Source organism: Culex quinquefasciatus, chromosome 1, assembly GCF_015732765.1.
Source record: "Culex quinquefasciatus strain JHB chromosome 1, VPISU_Cqui_1.0_pri_paternal, whole genome shotgun sequence".
Lineage (NCBI taxonomy): Eukaryota > Metazoa > Arthropoda > Insecta > Diptera > Culicidae > Culex > Culex quinquefasciatus.
Window position 1 is genome coordinate 93,088,554 of NC_051861.1, and position 20,292 is coordinate 93,108,845.

General features: G+C 39.4%; 1 protein-coding gene across 4 annotated transcripts in view; it reads left to right on the plus strand.

The window, feature by feature from the left end:
- LOC6042705 (echinoderm microtubule-associated protein-like CG42247) overlaps positions 1-20,292 on the plus strand; it is a 145,401-nt gene that overhangs the window by 112,577 nt on the left and 12,532 nt on the right. For all 4 annotated transcript variants that reach the window (XR_005277676.1, XR_005277677.1, XR_005277678.1 and 1 more), the window contains exons 2-6: positions 8,981-9,184; positions 14,294-14,410; positions 14,484-14,878; positions 19,422-19,571; positions 19,640-19,907. Coding sequence is in view for 1 of the 4 variants with exons in the window: in XM_038257022.1 (XP_038112950.1) it covers positions 8,981-9,184; positions 14,294-14,410; positions 14,484-14,878; positions 19,422-19,571; positions 19,640-19,907 (1,134 nt within the window). In the remaining 3 variants the exon portion in view is untranslated. The remainder of the gene's footprint in view (positions 1-8,980; positions 9,185-14,293; positions 14,411-14,483; positions 14,879-19,421; positions 19,572-19,639; positions 19,908-20,292) is intronic.

Sequence of the window (20,292 nt, forward strand, 5' to 3'; positions counted from 1 at the left end):
TGAAGCGCTTACAATACACAAAAGCCAAGGACAAACATACGAAAGTGTTTGCCTGGATTTTAGGAAACCTCAGAGGATGACTCGACAGTTAGTTTACGTTGCGTTAAGTCGAGTTACTACACTTGAAGGATTGTACATTCTTGGGACATTCCCTGGAAATATGAAAAGTAACAACACGCTCACCATCAGTACAAATGAAATACAGCGTATGCGAAGCGAACGACTCTTGCCACTGGTTTACGACAATTTGATGAATGTGGATGGATTAGTGATTGCATACTTGAATGTTCAATCGCTCAAAACAAGCTTAAAGCATATTTTATCTGATCAGTGGTACTTAAGATGTGATGTACTCGTATTTGCTGAAACGTGCACTTCGGCTGGTGACCAGATTGTTATTCCTAATTTTATACTTATGTATCGTTCAGATGAAGTCTCTCGGCCAGCATACATAAAGAAAAATATCGCCAAAGGAGTGATGTGTTTCGTTAAACATGGAGTCGGAGGACAAATTCTTAATAAGAAAATAATCTTCAGTGAAAACAAAGGTGCTTATGAAGGGCATATTGATCTTTTCCAGTTAATCATTGATGGAGTGTCAATAATCAGTGGATATAAATCACCAAAAGCAAAGTATTTGGATTTCAAGCAGTCTATTTTGGACATGACCAATACCGTCGAGTTACCATCGATTTTAATTGGCGATATGAATTTCAATTTGAACGATAACAAAAACAGCCAGGTAAAACAATTTATATCTTTGATGGACAAAATCTGCTTACGAGACAAGATGTCTGCATCTGAAAGTACAACTGTTCTTAACTCAAGACTAGATGTCATATTCTCAAATCTGGATAATCTTAAAACTGGAGTTTACGAATGTTATTTCTCCGATCACAAAACAATTTATGGAATTATATCTGAATGAAGAAATCTACCGAAGTTGCAGGTAGATGTGAAAATAGACCGGATGAAGAGTGGAATACATCTATTGACAGACAAAACACCAATTCGTCAATTGAAGATGCAGATGTTATTGAAGAAAGTGTCGGATCTCTTGATTCTCCGCATATCAACACCATAAGCACCAGTATTATTTGTAGCAATGAAATAGATGAACTGCATAACGCAGAGCAAATTCAACGACTGTTGCTACCAGAAGAAATGGGATATAGTACAATTGAGAATCTTAACAAACAACTTCTTAAAAGTCTCGATGAATATAGTGATGAAGAAATAGAAGTGCATTTGAGCAACTGCGAACGATCACTCGAAATAATAGAAACGTATCATGTGCAGCGACCTGGATTGTGCCTTTCAGAAAGATTGATGAACTACAACTTGAAACAAATATTTTTTGGTTTTCAAGTAAAATCTATCGCTCCTGATGGTAACTGTCAATTCAACGCGATTTCTTATATACTGACGGGATCTGAAGATTGCCAAAGTGAATTAAGAGCACTTGCATTTGACTGTGTGTGGCGGAATAAATTATTTTTTGAAAGTTTGCAAGCTGATCTAACGATAAGTGAAGTGGATCCAGAGATGAGTAAAGATGCTAAGCTACGTGAACTGTTGAGGATATGTTGCACTAACTCTGAATGGGGAATTACCGATACTCTCCTGGCACTTAGCATGCGATTAAATCGTATTTTGTTTGTATTCCAAAGGACAGATGATTATCAGCAGATAATAAAAGTACTACCAGTTGTCAATCTAGAAAAAAGACCTATTGTTCTTAAATTAAGTGGAAATCATTACAGCGCAATGATTCCTCTGAACGAATCTGTGATACAAGATTTAGAGCAAACAGACCAAGATGATGTTTTCGTGATTAATTTAGCTCAAAAACATACTAGTTTTGTAAGAACGATGATCGGGCTGTAAAATGAGAAGAGGCTGAACATGGAGGCAAAATCGATGTTAGTTAATGTCTTCTCAAGCTCAACGACTATAGTGAAGAGGCTGAATATAGAGCAAATCTATATTAGCTAAAGTCTTCTGATGTCGTTGTAGCATTTAAAAAAATGATAACAAACAAAAGAGAACATAGCTCAACGTCTATAGTGAAGAGGCTGAATATGCAGAAAATTCATATTAGCTAAAGTCTTCTGATGTCGTTGTAGCAAAAATCCCATCAAAAATAGAGAAGAGGCTGAACTTGGAAGCAAAATCCATGTTAGTTAATGTCTTCTCAATTTCGACGACTAAAACCTTATCAGCTGAAGTCTTCTGATGTCTGGAAAAAAGAGAACATATAAAACAACGATTGCAGGAGGAAACAATGCACAGTGGTCCGAAACCGAAATCTAGCGTGACAAAATTGATAGCGGCCACACGTTAAGATTTAGAGCTTTGGTGTCTTCGGGACAAATGATCAGGGTCAATAGAGGCATCTTTTGGTATAGTGGACATTAGGGTGGTCCAAATTTTAGGGTGGTTCAGAATTTATATTTTGGCGGGATGACGAGATAGCGCTTTGGTGTCTTCAGAAAAGTTGTAGGAACACCATTCTGAGCAACTTTGCTGAAGGGCACAAAGCTCTATCTCGAAACGGGAAGTTTCTAGAGCCATTTTTGTAATTTAGGTTTAGGTGTTTATGAAAAAATTAGTTTTTTGAATTTATCAACTCAGGCTTATGTCGTAGCGAGTTGGTGTCTTCTAGACATTTGAAGAGCTTATCAAAACATACATTTATCTTCCAAGAGAGCGAAAATCGGACCTTTTAAACGAAAGTTATAGCCAAAATACGACGAAAAAGACGCCATTTTGAAATGTGAATAACTCGAAAAGGTGGTGGAGTTTGACCTCGCTCTCAGAAGCATCTGAAAGTACACATTCTAGAGTACATTTGCTGAAAATATCTCGGAGGTCTTTTTTGTTTAACTCATTTAATCTTAATTTGAAAATGAGCATTTTTAAAACGGTTTTTGCCCATAACTTTTGATAGAATTGGCCAAAATTCGTTTTTCAAGAACGAAAATGTTCATTTTGACAAGCTCTACAATTGTCTAGAAGGGCTCAAAAATGTACAAAATGATCTAGTGGTTGTAAAAGAAGAAACAAGTTTTTACTGAAATATTTCAGGAATCAACAAAATAATTAAATTTATTCCTGAAATATTTCAGTAAAAACTTGTCTCTTCTTTTACAACCACTAGATTATTTTGTACATTTTTGAGCCCTTCTAGACAATTGTAGAGCTTGTCAAAATGAACATTTTCGTTCTTGAAAAACGAATTTTGGCCAATTCTATCAAAAGTTATGGGCAAAAAACGATTTAAAAATGCTCATTTTCAAATTAAGATTAAATGAGTTAAACAAAAAAGATCTCCGAGATATTTTCAGCAAATGTACTCTAGAATGTGTACTTTCAGATGCTTCTAAGAGCGAGGTCAAACTCCACCACCTTTTCGGGTTATTCACATTTCAAAATGGCGTCTTTTTCGTCGTATTTTGGCTATAACTTTCGTTTAAAAGGTCCGATTTTCGCTCTCTTGGAAGATAAATGTATGTTTTGATAAGCTCTTCAAATGTCTAAAAGACACCAACTCGCTACGACATAAGCCTGAGTTGATAAATTCAAAAAACTCATTTTTTCATAAACACCTAAACCTAAATTACAAAAATGGCTCTAGAAACTTCCCGTTTGAAGATAGAGCTTTGTGCCCTTCAGCAAAGTTGCTCAGAATGGTGTTCCCTACAACTTTTCTGAAGACACCACCGCTATCTAGTCATCCCGCCAAAATATAAATTCTGAACCACCCTAAAATTTTGACCACCCTAATGTCCACCATACCAAAAGATGCCTCTATTGACCTGATCATTTGTCCCGAAGACACCAAAGCTCTAAATCTTAACGTGTGGCCGCTATCAATTTTGTCACGCTAGATTTCGGTTTCGGACCACTGTGCAATGAACAAATTAAAACATGACACTAAAACAAGTCTTCCAAGATCGTTGGGAGGGTGGATGGGGTAACTCTGCCAATAATAATTCTCTTTAGTTTATTTGTAAACAGATACTTTACATTTTTAAGATTAGTTAGAAAAAGAAACTATTGAGAACTATTGTTGCCGGTCACAAGCCCGGAAGAAAGAGGAGTGACCCAAAAAAAAACAAGTAAAATGTTATGACATCACGGTGGGACACGTAATTTTAATTAAGTCTACGTTTTCTCTTCACATGCCTAAAACTCAATGGATCGGCGGCACAAAGGGGAACCACCACAGTGCGGCGAACACTTCCGTCTTGGGTCCCTGGTTTGGCATCGGCAACGTGTTACGGTCGGGAACGTAAAGCTGACTAAGCTGGACCCGAAGCTAGATGATGGACTACGTGAACCGGTTCGTGACGACATCGATGCAGCTGATAGCATTCTGATACAACATGGACGAGGAGTGGGTTCGTGCCTTACCTTTCGCCAGAGTACAAACCGTATTTTGGCAATCTTCAACTCCGGATTGCCAATCAAGGGGACGCAATCAAGAGCAGAGTGATGAAAAGATCGAGGAATCATCAGTCATGATGGACAAGCGGTATTCAACCAAACAATAAGCAGGTCAGATGAAAGGACCAAAGTGTCGTTCTTGCACATTAGTACACATCACCAATGACTGTCTGAGCCAGTACCGAATTGGTGGCAAGGACGGGGTGCTTTCAGTAACATTCTGTTTTGCGTTTGATTGCGTTTTCGCGATTTTAGAAACTTTTACAATTAACTACTGTTACAAACTTTTGGAAAATGATAAAAACCGAAAAAGTTCATACATTGTTTTAAATCGATTTGCTCCTTTCATGAGCATTATTTAGGAATGTTACTTCGAGGTTTGAGTGCGCATCAAGAGTTTGGAAAATGCAAATGGGAGTTTTGGCGTGGAACGGGGGTTGTATACGTGAAAGCAAATTTCAGTGTTCATTGAGAATATGATCTTTATTAAAAAGGAAAATAATAAATCTAGATTTTTGCCTTCCTCACATACTGAGGAAAGGCTATAAAATCACTCGAAATATGAACTTTTTAATTAGACCTCCTAGACCTACCGTCATTTATACATTTATACAGCTGAGCAAATGTCTGTGTGTTTGGCTGTATGTAAACATGTGTACCGAATCAATATCACTGGAATATCTCGTCACTGACTGAGCCGATTTTGACCGTATTGGCTTTATTCGATTCGTCTTGGGATCCCATAAGTCCCTAAATTCATAAGATTAAGTAAAGCACATCAAAAGTTAAGCTTGAAAAACCGCTGCATAAAAATTTCACAATTTGCAAAAAGGGTGGTTTTGCATAGTAACCTGCCATATCACATATTGTTACATAACCTCAATCTATTTACCCACGGCGGTGTATGTACAATCTTAACAAAAAGTCTGTAGGCAGTTTGTTTTGCCTTCCTCACCTTACTGAGGAAAGACTATAAAATCACTCGGAAAATGAACTTTTTAATTAGACCTCCTAGGCCTACCTTCATTTGTACATATCGAACCAGCTGAGCAAATGTTTGTGTGTTTGGCTGTTGTAGACATGTGTACCAAATCAATGTCACTGGAATATCTCGTCACAGGCTCAACCGATTTTGGCCGGAATGTTTTTAATCGATCCGTCTTAACGTCCCCTAAGTTGCTATTTAAATTCATGCAGTTTTATCATGTATTTAAAAAGTTATGTTAAAAAACACTGTTTCATATTAAATTAAAATTATGGTAAAAAGGGTGGTTTTTCCATGAAACCCTCACATGTTATATATTTTTAGAAAGCATATGAGAAGACCTTTTAGGTGGAGTAAGAATTTTCAAGATCTGACTTACCTATCTTAAATTACAAGCAGTTTAAAAAATGGCTCATCACTTATTTTTAATAGGACTTCTTTGGTGCTGCGAACGTTAGGGGAGATCCATAAACATGTGGACACTTTAGGGGGTTTGGAATCACTTTAAATGAGAGGAAGGCACCAACCACCTAAAGGTGGATTAAGTAACGTTTTGTTATTACCACCTGCCCGGGAACAGTTTTTTTTTGACTCAACTAACGTCATGATTCGAATTACCGGACGCTTTGAAACCCGGACACCTCATCTTGTTTTATCAATTATTTGGATAAAAGTTCGCACTATGAATGTCAAAACAGCGTAAAACAAAAATTAAATGCTACTAAGTGTCCGGATTTCGAATCATGACGTTATTTTAGGGACTTTATTACCAATCTCTTGCTAATGAAAGTTGTTCTTTTTCGATAAAAAATATTACAATTTTAAAATATGCAGACACTACCGCCTGATCTCCGACCTGGACGAAAACCTAAAGCACTGGACGGCTTTTTTTGTGACGCGGCGATAGTAATGGTTATCTCCCACCCCAGTGCGTCTTCCGCGTAAAGAACAGCTGAGGGAAAACGTCCAGTAGCACAAAGCGCGCGTCAAATGCGTGAAATGTGGTGGAAACTACACGGCCAATTTTCGTGGCGCGTATTGCCGCGCGGAAAAATTACCTCGAGGAACAGGACAAGATGAAGAAAGTGTCCCGCCAACCTTCGAAGACTACGAAATCGACCGCTACAGCAGCTGTCGGCGAAGCGGTTCCATCAGCCAGTACAGCATTCCCCACCAACTGGGGAGGTTCGTACGCTACAGTAGGCGCTTCCGGGAGCGTTTCTCCCTCGGGACAAGCTGGTGTTACCGATGATAATCTCTTCAAGCTTTCCGAGTTGTTTTTTCTTACGCTCGAGAAATGCATTCGCGTTTTCGTGCCTTCCGGAACATGGCAGATTAATTTCAAGCTCTCAGGGAGCTGATGATGAAGTACATCTACCACGGATAAGCTGTCTTGTGCAGTGAAGCTCTTCGACATCAAAAGGCAAAACAAGCTGTGGTTAAGTCTTGAACTTCTCTATTTTTTTCCGTTTGTTTAGCAAATCTCAATGACAACTTGAAGTTTGTTTCAAAATTAATGAGTTTGGATTTAATCTAATCTAATCTAATCTAATCGAACACAAGCGCAGCCAGTCCGAAGAAAGCATCCTGGAAGAACTTGTGGTTAGATTACGCCCTTCTTGTCAATATTAATGATTGCATTACATCGGAGTAACCCCGAATATGTATTGCAAAAATTAAAGCGGCCAGGCCTACTGCGTTGCATTAACCGCAGAGACAGATTCTGAGAACGGATCACATTTCACAGAATCAACAGGGGAGGAAGGATGCGTGGACATACCGTACCAAACGCTCCGGATCAGTTGTGGTTGGGTGTGTTAGTGTAAATTAAAAAAAAACACAAAAAAAGCAAGATTGGTTTTGGTTATCACAAACACAGAACAACAATTTCCCGATTTTAAGCCATTAAAGTTTGCAGTATCCATTCTGACAGTAGTACTGATTGACCCCAGAAGACGGTACTTTGAAAAATAAGTTTCGTATTGTATTGGATTTTAGGATCTACATTTGCAACAACTTTAACCGGGTTTAAAAGCAAAACATGTTTTTGACGTATACTCTTTTGACAGTTCAAAACAAAAAAGGGCTTTAAAAATCTCATGTGAATTGGGTATGAGAAATGAAGTTGAATTCATAACAATCAACAACAAAACAAAATGCACTTCCTCAAGACTCGGTCACGAATCGATACACTTCCCGAACGACAGCTAGCCATAAAACGTCTCGAATGCAATCAAAACATTTCAACTCGCCCAAAACCCAAACCGCGTGGAGCCGCCCACGTTCGCGCACGTGTCATCGAACAATCCCTCTTGGAATGGATCCTCCGCAGGGAGGGTGCTACGGGGACACAATTTAGTGCCCACCAGAGGTACTAAATAACAAGGGGGGCTCTTTCGCACAGCGAAGTGTGTCACTGCACCTGCAATGGACGTCATCCAAGTTTTTTTTTTTCTTTGGCTGGTTTTTCGGTCACCTGTGAGTGACCTGGGACCTCCTTTCTACCCCTGCGAGGAGGCGAACGATAACTTATAAACTGGGTACCGTTTCGAGAGCTGACAAAAACTACCTGACTGAACGTTAACCCTTAATGCAAAGGAATGTTATGGCGTCCGCCATTATGGCAATTAGTTGACAACATCCGTGTTTTGTTTTTGCTATAAATTTTAGCGTTCCCTTTTCGAAGTCTTCAATTTAGTGCAAGTTTTTCTCCGTTCAAAAGATGGACATCGAACGGTGGAGGTTAGCCACCGTTTTGGTCAACACAGATGTACGGGGACTTGGAGCGGCCATTTTGGGGTTGTGTTGTAGGGGGGCGGGTAAAACACATGTTACGTCGTGAGTTCCGGTGGTAAAGTCTCGTGCAATAATTAGTACTCCCAACCTGAAGAGCGTCCAGTTTAGTAGGATAATGCTAGTGCAGTACGGTGAAATGGTTCTTTGGACAATAATTTAAGAGTAAATTTGTTTATTTTTTGTGTTTTCACTTCTTTACTTCCATTTGCCATATCTAAATCTCTTCGTAAATTGTAACGACCGCAAGGTACTCAAAACATGTTGAAATCAACTCTTTAACCTACCAAACCACTACAATTATGATCCCGTCAACAGTGAGGGTCAACTTCGGACAAATTTGCATACCCCAATCACGTTTGCTGCACGGCAAGTGCCTGTCGTGAGTTTCACATTCAATTAACCTCTCCGGCACCAAAACGTGCCCAATTACGGGTGTTTTAGGCGAAAGCGGGGGGGGGGGGGGGGGTTTCCCTTCGTGCCAGAAATTGCACCCAGGATTGCGTGCCGTTGAAGTTTCCGTTCCCCCCTCAGCTATGAATTTTCAATTTCAAGTGCAAATATGTATATTAAAGTAAGTACTCCAGGGCCCAAGGTCGTCGCCGTCGAAAGTTTTGATTTTCTCTGAAGTGTGTGTGGCCTTCCAAAGTCTTTCTAGGTTAGCAGCACGTGATAAGCCCTTACTAATTTTCTCTTTTTAAACTTTTCCTGACATCTGACGCCCCGTTTTTCAAAAATCACCCTTCTCTGTAGCCCGCCAGCTATGGTAAGAAGAACGGCGTTTGGTACGCCTCGCCGGGAAACCAGGGCTGGGGTAACGCCGGCGGTGGTGGCGGCGGAAGCCGTCTGAGCCGGAAGCCCTCCGTGACCGAGGTGGACAACATGCCGTCCGGGAGTCTGAAGCCGAGCGCCGGGCGCGTCATCCGCATCATCAACAGTCACGATCACAGTGTTCAAGTGAGTAGCGATCATATTCTAATTTTCATTTTAAAAAAAAAATCCCAAAAATATTCCTGAAAAGTTAGATTTTCAAAATCACCCTAATCGTGAACCACCCTAATTTTCAACCAAATCAAATTTTGCCCCTTTTCATTCGCAACAACTCTTCTGAAGACACCTTTGCTCCAAAACTTCAACATGTTTTTTAGAAAATCAATTTTCCACATAATTTTGCGATCTGTTTCAACGCTTGCTTAGGGCGTATCCTAGACCTTTTACCTTCTTAAGAACCGTCCAACTCTAAGCGAAACGTACTTGGGGATACCGTGGAGATTTTCCCCTATCCTCTTAAAAAAGTGGAGCATCAACCCTCCCCGTCTTCCAAATCCATTTCCTTGTCCCTGGTGCGCGGTTGAGATGGGAGAGACCGGCAATGGACGGCTGGAGAATCACCTCAAAATTATAAACAATATATTTTAAAAAGACGTGAAACATGTAGATAATATTTTTTATAAATGATGAAGTATTTTGGTTTTTTTGACACTAGCTTAATTGCAGTAATGCCTCAGTTTTGTGTATGAGCGCGGTACGAGAGTGGTCAGAGTTTGGCCCGGTATCGGAACCGGATTAGGCGCGCACAACACAATAAAAGAACTTAGTTAGGAACTAAAACGTGTATTTACTACGACAGGCGAAATGGTAATGAATAACATAAACAATAGCACTGACAGATTGCGAGCATACATTTATGCGCTGTCACGCATCACAGGGTGATTGCCGTTCAAGAGCCAAACGACATGCGACACCTAGTGTTGAGTAGCAGAACAGAGCGAAGAATGTCGATTGAAATTTCCGCCCTTTGAGGTTATGTATGCGAATTCTGATTTGTTAAATTCCAGCGTTCAAAACAACTTTTGAGCAAAAATTTGAGCTGATACTTTGTTAACTTTTGATGCTCTATCATTTTAAACAATATTATTTTTTTCAAAATTTTTTTTTCAAATTATTTTTTATTGCGTTAATTTATAGAGGGCAAAGAGTTAACAATCATACTACTTGAATTTTTTCTCAAAAGTTGTTCTATAAGCTGTAAATTCAATTTTAAGTTTGCATTCCTATGTAACCGAACAGCGAAAATCTGAATCGTCATTCTTCGATGCTTTGCGCCATCTGTCGGAATTTTTGAGCTTTTGATCGCGAATAGTCTGGCCAGCACTCGTGAGCCAGCGGCGTGCGAGGGGCGAGACACCTCGCACAATTCTTCTGTCCACAACACTCAGTAATTTGTGAAAACTTTTGAATATTAGACCTGAAATTTTCAACATATTTTTTGTTCATTATAGCACTCACTCACATTATAGCAAAATTTCAACAAACAAACGGATGTCCAACTGAACTGCAACTGAGATCTTAAGCTTTCATCTTTTCAGAATAAGGCTACATTTTCAAAAGTTTATGACCTGTCACTTTTTGTAGATGAGCAATTCTCTTAGATTTCGGTCACTCGATTTTTTTTGCATTTTTTATCCGACTGAAACTTTTTTGGTGCCTTCGGTATGCCCAAAGAAGCCATTTTGCATCATAAGTTTGTCCATATAATTTTCCATACAAATTTGGCAGCCGTCCATACAAAAATGATATATGATGTCTTCGGCAAAGTTGTAGGTATGGATAAGGACTACACTGAAAAAAATTATACACGGTAAGAAAATTAAGGTGATTTTTAGTTTCACTTTTTGTCACTAAAACTTGATTTGCAAAAAAACACTATTTTTCATTTTTATTTTTTTATATGTTTTAGGGGACTTCCAACTTTTTAGAAATATCCATAATAGGCAAAAAATCTTCGATCGAGTTATAAATTTTTGAATCAATACTGATTTTTTCAAAAAATCGAAATATTGGTCGCAAAAATTTTTCAATTCATTTTTCGATGTAAAATCAAATTTGCAATCAAAAAGTATTTGAGTGAAATTTTAATAAAGTGCACCGTTTTCAAGTTAAAGAAATTTTTAGATAACTTTTTTTTTAAATGGTCGCAGTTATTCATTTTTTAACATTAGTGTCCATGTTTGCCCACTTTTGAGATATTGCCATGCAAAGATTTAGAAACAGGAAAATTTATATTTTCTAAGTCTCACCAAAACAACCCACCATTTTTAAATGTCTATATCTTAGCAACTAATGGTCCGATTTCCAATGTTAAAATATGAAACATTTGTGATATTTTCCGATCTTTTCGAAACCATTTTTTCTTTTTTTACCAAGACTAACATTTCAAAGGGGCGTAATATTGATTGTTTGGCCTTCTTGAAATGTTAGTCTAGAATTTAAATATTTTTTTTCAAAAGTGGGCAAACATGAGCACTTATTTAAAAAAAATGGATAACTGCGAATATATTCAAAAAAGTTACTTAAAAATTGCTATATCTTGAAAACGGTGCATTTAATCAAAATTTCACTAAAGTACTATTCGATTGCAAATTCAATTTTACATCGAAAAATGAAATTGAAAAATTTGTGCGACAAATATTTCGATTTTTTTAAAAGATTGATTCAAAAATTCACAACTCGGTCAAAGATTTTTTGCACATTCTGGAAATTTCTGAAAAGTTGGCATTTAATATCCTCTAAAACCTATCTGGAAATAAAAAAAAAATGAAAAATAGTGTGTTTTTTTAAATCACCATTTTTTTACCGTGTATCTTTTTATTTATTTTTTCAGTGTAGTCCTTATCCATACCTACAACTTTGCCGATCAAAAATTCCTTCAAAAGATACAGTTTTTTGAATTTTCATGTACCATTTTTGTATGCTGCCAAATTTGTATGGAAAGTAATATGGACAAACTGATGATGAAAAATGGCATACCAAAGGCACCATAAAAGTTTTAATAAAAAATATAATAATTAAAATTAAAATATAATAATTAAATAAATAAATAAAAATAGAGCTATTAAGGAGATTTACAAATAATCTTCCACTGATTGATTTTCGTGGACATGTTCGGGAGCGATTTTCTTTCGCGTGTTTCGCTTCCCCCCCTCCCCTCTCTCTCTCTCTCTCTCTCGCTCTCCGCGCGTGACGAATGTTCGCAAGCGAAAAAGATTTTTTTGCAATTATTCGAGCCCTGATCCTGCACCCAACCAGCGCGCTGCAGCGGTCGCATGATTGTGATACATGGTGGCATGAAAGTATATCAGAATCTACATGAAATCAGTCCTCATGCATTTTTTGCGATATAGGGGTATGACATTTTTGTCCGTTACCGACATTACCGACGGCTGATTGATTGTATTGCAGAAAAAAAAAATCTTAACAGAACGAGGATTGAACCATCAACCTCTAGGTTGCTGATCCGACACGCTACCACCGCGTCATGAACGCTTGATGAATTGTGAGGGACAGAGCGCGAACATATTGTACTCTCTGTGTTGGTGAGAACTGCAGATCGCTGACATGTTCACACGCGGGCAAAATTGAGCTATGAGCTTGCTGCAAAAACTGTTATAAAATGTAACATTTTCTGTAGCAAATCCACTGTTGCGGATTTTGAGCTATATATTTCCTTTGGGTGTGAGAGTTGGTGGTTTTGATCTCATTCGATCCGTCTTGTGTTCCGATAAGTCGCTATTAAAAATTATAGAGTTTAGTTTAGCACTTCAAATTTATTCTAAAAAACGATTCTGTCAAAACTTCGAAAGATTTAACATCAAAGGGTGGTTTTAGTAAGAAATCCCATCATGCTCTATTTTTTTAAGAAAGGTATTAAAAAGACCTTTCCGACAAAGTCAAAAGCTTGAAGATCTGACAACCCTATCAAAAGTTATAAGCACTTAAGTATTATTCATGCAATTTTTGGAGGCCGGATCTCAGTAATTTCGATGAAAACGTTATCCGGATCTGTCATGCGAACTATCCAAAAAAAAAGAAGTAATGAAGATTAATTTGATAAACATTATAAGGGGGAATGATGTTATTCTGACTGAATGTATTCACTATATGAATGTGAGGAAGGCACCAGCCACGTGAAGGTGGATTAAGTACAAGTAATTATCATTTAAAATCATGAACAGTAAAATTTGATCATAGTTAGTAATTTAAATACATTTACTACACATTTTCGCCGCATTTAAGATTTTGAGGTTTGAAATTCGAGCCCTCCGCGATCAAATCGGATAAACGTCATTGCTGGAGCAAGATCCTTCCGATTAACTTCAAAATTTTCGGCCAATTCCTTTCGCAGCAAACCAAACCACATCATCATGACATCGCACAACCAACGTGAAATGCACGGCCACCGTGGCGTGGCACGTTTTCACCCCGGTTGGTGTGCTTGTCCCGTGTACAACAAAGAAGAAAAATGTGGTCATGTGCCGAACCGGAAGCGTTCCATCAAGAAATTTGCATGTCGAGACGCGTCTCTCCTTATTAGCTATTCAAACAATATTCAAATCAGGGCGCTCCCTTCCAGAACAAGAGAGAGAGTGAGGGGGATTGGTGATGGCGATGGCAAGTGGCCAACTGACCGGAAGCGGCCGGGTTTTGTTAAGGTGCAATTCACCACCGCGGTGGGCAAAGAATGGTTCCTTATAAAGCCACCTTAGGGCTGTCTTAAAGCTGGATTTGCCTTGCTGGCGCGTCCTTTTATGTCCAAATATCGATTCTTACGAGCTTTCCGAATTTTCCCTGTTTTCGAACATGGTAATTAACCTTCGCCGAGGACGGCCAAGTCACTTTTCGGCACTTGGCGCGGGAAAAGTGACGACCCGTGGAGGAGTGTGAGGATTGATTTATGACCACTTTTCAGGGGCACCAACTTTTGCCTCTTCTTGATTCTGGAAGCCGGTCGGCGGTTGCACAACTCTCTGGTCTGGCAACCTTGAACTGCCTCGGGGAACTGTACGAGTTACGGCCACCGGCTGGAGTGGCTGCCCAGGAAGACACCGGATAATAAATTAAAACTTGGAATGAATGGTGCTGGTGGTGTGAAATTCCTTACAATACGCTTCCGGTTCGGTGTGGTTTGAAGTAATCGTTGGTACTTTATTTCCTCATAAGGCTCTGGTCAGCTTGATATTAAACCGATTGAGTAAAAAGATCATTTTGTTCTTCTTTCTTTTCCAGTGCCGCGTACTGCTAAACCTCCGCACATCGCAACCCTTCGAAGAGGTCCTGGAGGACCTCGGCCAAGTACTGAAGATGATTGGCGCCAAAAAGATGTATACCAGCCACGGCCAAGAGGTACGAGTCCGCGTCCGTTTCCCCGAGCTTACCCTAATCTAACCTCAAACCCCCCCCCCCCCCCCCCCCCCAGGTTCGCAGCTTCTCCCAGCTGCGCAACGAGTTCGCCGAGGTGGACACGTTCTACCTGAGCAACACGCCGACCCTGCCGGTGGGCGCCCTCGGCCCGGGGGTCATTCCGCCGTCGCCGGCGCGCCGCTCCCGGTCCCGGCTCGGTGGCTCCGTGCCGGACGATCTGTCCAAAACGACGGCCCGGCAGCGAGCCCGCAGCAAAAGCAGACCGCGCGTCCTGTACGCGCCCGAGAACGAACTGGTGCGGGCCTCGTCCGATTACCCGCTGCTGGACGCCATGAAGGAGGAACCCACCCGCATCACGATACGCGGACTGCGCCGGACCTTTTACCCGCCGCAGCACCATCCGCCGATCGACAACGCACCGCCCGATAAGAAGCTGTCGCTGTTTTGGGTGTAAGTAGTTAGTTTATTTTGAAAAATGTAAACAGTACACGTGTGACAAAACGGCCACGGCGGAAATTCCCTTGAACAAGTTGTCGCACTAGCCGGGTGTGTCAAGATAGCATGATCTGATTGGAAAATTAAAATTTATTTCATATGTAGAGTTTCAACATTGCACAGGGTTTTAAGGGTTTGGTTGAATATCTCAGGATTGAAACCGAATTTTGGGATCTATGAAGGTAAACTTGAGGCATTGAAAGCTGCACAGGACAGAATGGCGTCAATTAGCCCATTTTGGCTCAAAATCGTCATGTGACAAGATGAAGAAGATGATCACGATGAATTGCAAAAGCTTGCAAGAGTTCAAAAGTCAAGGTTTTTATTCACGAAATCTGAGCCGGAACTGTTTAGGAAAATCATCTCTTCTATAAATCTACAATCATGTTGGTGTATAACATGCAAAGCATTTATCAAACTCAATATTTTTTAATACGGACGTATGAGAACCCAAACCGCACCGAATGGAACAAATCCGGCATAAATCCTTTCAGCCAGTTCCGAGATGACGTCATGATTCGAATTCCCGGACGCTTCGAAATTCGGACCACTCAACTTTTTTCATCTCTGATTTGGAGCGAGGTTTAACAAATCAAACTTACTATTTAGATTAAGGATATTTTCACGGCTTGTCCTTTTTGTTTTGTTTTTATTGATTTTTTTAATAGCGTGAAACTTTGTGCTTTCTTCACACAAAACAAATGATTCCAAAAAATTAACACATTTTGGTCTATTGCACAAATTAGTGTAAATTTATTTAGCAGTTTTTCTATTTGAAAAAGAACTCCATGATTTTTTTAATTGAGTATTTTTGCATTAATGCCAAAAATTACTTTTTTACAATTCCGTCGTGAAACTACTTTCTTTTCCTGTCATTCTTGAACGACGAAATAGCCTAATTTTCTGTACCAAAACTAACAGAACAGAATAGCAACACTTTTCAAAATAAATGCTGAAAAGTTCCCAGATCCATTTTTGTGATTTAGGTTAAAATATTTATGAAAAAAATGAGTTTTTTGAATTTACTAACTCAGGCTTATGTTGTAGCGAGTTGGTAAAAATATTCGGAGTGAAAAGTGTTTTTTTTTGTGTGTGCCTTTTGTTTCGCATTTTTGTCGTGAATTGTGATATAGTTTTCGATAAAAACGATCCGAGTTCGCTAGGTTTATCGCGTAACAAAATTATTTTGATTCATCAAGAACGTCGTGTGGTGCGCGAGTCTTTTTTGTGTTGAAAAGACCTTCCCATAGCTCGTAGCTCGGAGGGCTCGACGTCGGTTGTTTGTGTGTTAAGCCCTCTCCATAGCATCGTAGCTCGAGAGGCAACGAAAATCAATACCTTATCTAGCTAACAGAAAGAAGATAGGAAGGCACTTGATGATTGAGTTCGTCGCGTCTATTCCGTAACAAATTCATGAACTAAATGATTATATAATTAAAAATTAGACTACGCTATCATTGCAGCATTGCGTTTAACACCTCATTTTATAAATAAATATTATTTGGTTTTTTCTTTCCACAGCCGGCTGTCTAAGATTAAACCATTTCATTAAAAATTTAACAACAGTTAAACGCGAAATGTCTCATCCGCAGCAACCGATTGTTTGCCTTGAGAATAAAATATAATACCTTTCAACAAACACTATGATTTTGGGTCGCATCATCATCTTCTATGATGAATCCTGACCAAACACCCTATCCTACTAACCAATTTTTCAGGTTCCTGGCGCTTGTGGGGTGTAAGCACAGAGTAAATCAGCTGCCCTAGTAGCAACCTGCGCTAACTAACATTCCCGTCCCTTAAAATCGAGATCTACAAACTGACATGGCGGGCGCCGTTGGTGGCCAATGACTGTTACCTATTCGCAACTGATCTTGTTCTGGAAATCATGGTGTTTTATCTTTTCAGCGCATTCATACATGCTGTTGATAAGGGAAATACCACTTGATAGTCGAAGCCTATGATCAGTAGTGCTGAAAGGATATTACGGTTCTGTTCAGCAACGGAGAAGGACAACCATGGGTGGTCTCTCATGCTCATGCTCATGCTCAGGCTTATGTTGTAGCGAGTTGGTGTCTTCTAGACATTTGTAGAACTTATCAAAACACACATTTATCTTCCAAGAGAGCGAAAATCGGACATTTTAAACGAAAGTTATAGCAAAAATACGACGAAAATGACGCCATTTTGAAATGTGAATAACTTGAAAAGGTGGTGGAGTTTGACCTCGCTCTTGGAAGCATCTGAAAGTACACATTCTAAAGTAGGGTAGAGTAGTCATCAATGAGACACGGGGAACAATGATAAAATGGCTCTCACAAGTCGTAGTTTCAACCAATCAGGCTCATATTTGGGGGAAAGGTGTGTCTACTGGATACACGTCTGCGTCTTTTGTGGCTTTGGTTATGGACGCTCCCTTGAAAAGTTATTCATAAATGTTTGATTCTGGGGTGTAAAAGTAAATTATGGACAAAAATTACTTTTCGGCTCGTAGGCTGCCATTAACACCAAAACTAATATTTCTTCAAATTTCTTTCGACGTTCCATAGGGATTGAGTTGGGCTACAATGTCCTTTCATTAGGTTTGGCCAAAATTTAGAATATACCCAGTATCCAGGACTGTCTCATTGTTCCCCACTCATTTCAGCTCATGGGTAACAATGAGACACTTTGATTTTTCTTCATTAAATTTTTCAAAATCTATGAAAATCTTTCAAAACATGAATTAAAAGTGATTTTTGGCATATTTATAGAGTTTTAACTTCATTTAACCAAAAATACAAAGTTATTTGGTATAAATATACGGATTTTACAAAATTTAAATACTTTTTAGTATAACTTTTGTTAATTAAAGTTTCATGTTGGCAAAATTGCTCTAAAATGTTCAAGGCAAGTTACCTGCAATGGAACAATACAAAAACATGATGTTTTACTAGAAAAATCTTGATTTTCGTAGTGTGTCTCATTGTTCCCCAGCTGTCTCATTGTTCCTGCCAAGTGCGTCTACAATGAGACAGTTGAATAACTCTGGCTGTAGATGTCGGATCGATCTCATATTTTGGTCAATGTTAGAACACATTAAAAGAAAGATAATGCAACAAAAAGCTCATTAAAACATGCTGATGAAAAAATGAGAAAATTTTTTGAAAGTTGAAAACAAAAAGTGTCTCATTGATGACTACCCTACCCTACATTTCTCGGGTGAGTTTTCAAAAAGCCCTAAGAGCCACCGTGACCTCCGACACTAATATTCGTTTTTCTTCAAATATTAGCAAAATTTCATTTATTTTTAGTTTGAGGCACTTGAAAGACGTTTAGATGAACAATCTTAAGCATTTTTGAAATTGGTTTTTTGTAAGTAGATCGAATACCAAGGCAAAAAAGGCATTGTTTACCATTGGCTCATACGGCTTTTTGAAAACTAATCCGAGATTTGCTGAAAATATCTTGGAGGTCTTTTTTGTTTAACTCATTCAATCTCAATGAATGAAAATGAGCGTTTTAATAAAATTTATAAAATTTATGCCTGAAATATTTCAGCTAAAACATGTTTCTTCTTTTACAACCACTAGATCATTTCTCATAACTCCTGAATTTACGTTACCGGTTCATCTGTAGACGTAAATATTTTTTCACCAATTCATGCAGATTTTTCATGCAAAATCTGTTTCAACATGCTTGCTTAATACAAAAAAGACATTGGAAGTTGTTTTTGTCTAGATTTTCCCGGAAAATCTTCGAAATTTGCACCTCAAACTTTCCAGGTAGAAGAAGCGTTTCAGGTTTAAAAACGTCTTTCACTTGAATTGACGTCGTGACGTGAATGATTTAGGGACCATGCATAAACCACGTGAACACTTTTTTGAAATATCACAACCCCTCTTTCAATCTTTTTTAACGTCGAACGTAAATTTCATGCAGGTCTCTGGAAGTCGCAAATATAGTTTGCCCAGCTTGCCATAAAAAAATACAAAGAAATCGAGAACCAGGCAATTTCTCTAAAAAAATGATTTGCGCACCACATTTTTCAATGATCAATATTATCAAAAATTAATGTTATTAAATGAGTTTGATTTTTTTTTTTTCATTCATAAATGTATGGACATTTTAGTGCGTACCTCTGATCTGCAAATTTCTTTTTGGGAAAACAAATGGAAAAAAATAGAAGAAGAGGAATTTCAAAAATTCTTTAGTGGTTAGAAAGATAACTGGCTGAACCCTAATTTTGCCATATTAGCACCCTGGCGTTCAGTTACAGCTCATAAAAGGGTTTTAAACCTTTTCAACTGAAATTGAGTAATACATAGCTCAATAGGAAGTTTTACAAAATAAATTGTTTGAATAGTGAAAATCAGCCAAATGGATGGAGTATAGGAGTGCTTAACCAGCCAAACATACGAGAATTTTTGTCTCGGAAATGGTCGAGATCAAGGGGATAGGCAAAAACACACAAAACATCGACGGCGTAGAATAAAAAAAAAATACCTACTCATTCCAGTCACGGCTACCGCGGCATCGACTCCAAGCGGAACCTGTGGGTGCTGCCGTCCGGCGAGCTGCTCTACTACGTGGCCGCCGTCGCCATCCTGTACGACCGGGAGGAGGAAGCCCAGCGACACTACACCGGCCACACCGAGGACATCATGTGGTAAGCATTTTTTTCTCAAATTTCATAGAAATTGAAGCGCAATTAAAACTACGATTTCTCTCCGCCAGCATGGAGGTGCACCCGTCCCGGGAGCTGGTCGGTTCCGGTCAGCGGGCCGGCCGCGACCGCAAATCTCAGGCCCACGTGCGCATCTGGAGCACGGAATCGCTGCAGACGCTGTACGTGTTCGGAATGGGCGAGCTCGATTCGGGCGTCCTCGCGGTGGCCTTCTCGCAGCTCAACGGCGGCAGCTACATCCTGGCGGTGGACGCCGGCCGCGAAAGCATCCTGTCCGTGTGGCAGTGGCAGTGGGGACACTTGCTGGGCAAGGTGGCGGTAAGTTTTTGACCCAGTTCCGAGACTGACTGCAATAACATTTAATAGCAAAAAAAAAAAACTTTAAATATTTGTAATTCTAAATTGAGCCTGCTGTTTGCTAACTAATGGGCAAAGTTGTTGCCGGCTTAAATTGCCGTGATGACACCCTGCGGAATGTGGGCAAAAGTTTGCTTCCGAAAGAAATGGGGTGGCGACCATTACGAAAATGCTACTTTGCACCACCGAATGCTATATCATGCAATATGGTGCTGCCGTTGGTGCTAAATAGTTGGCCGCCGGAAGTGCTTCAAACTTTTAAACGATACGTTTCGTTCACCTCGCGGACAGGGGTGTATTGAGGAGGGGTGTTGGTTGGTTAAAATGGCTCCATAATCATGAAAAA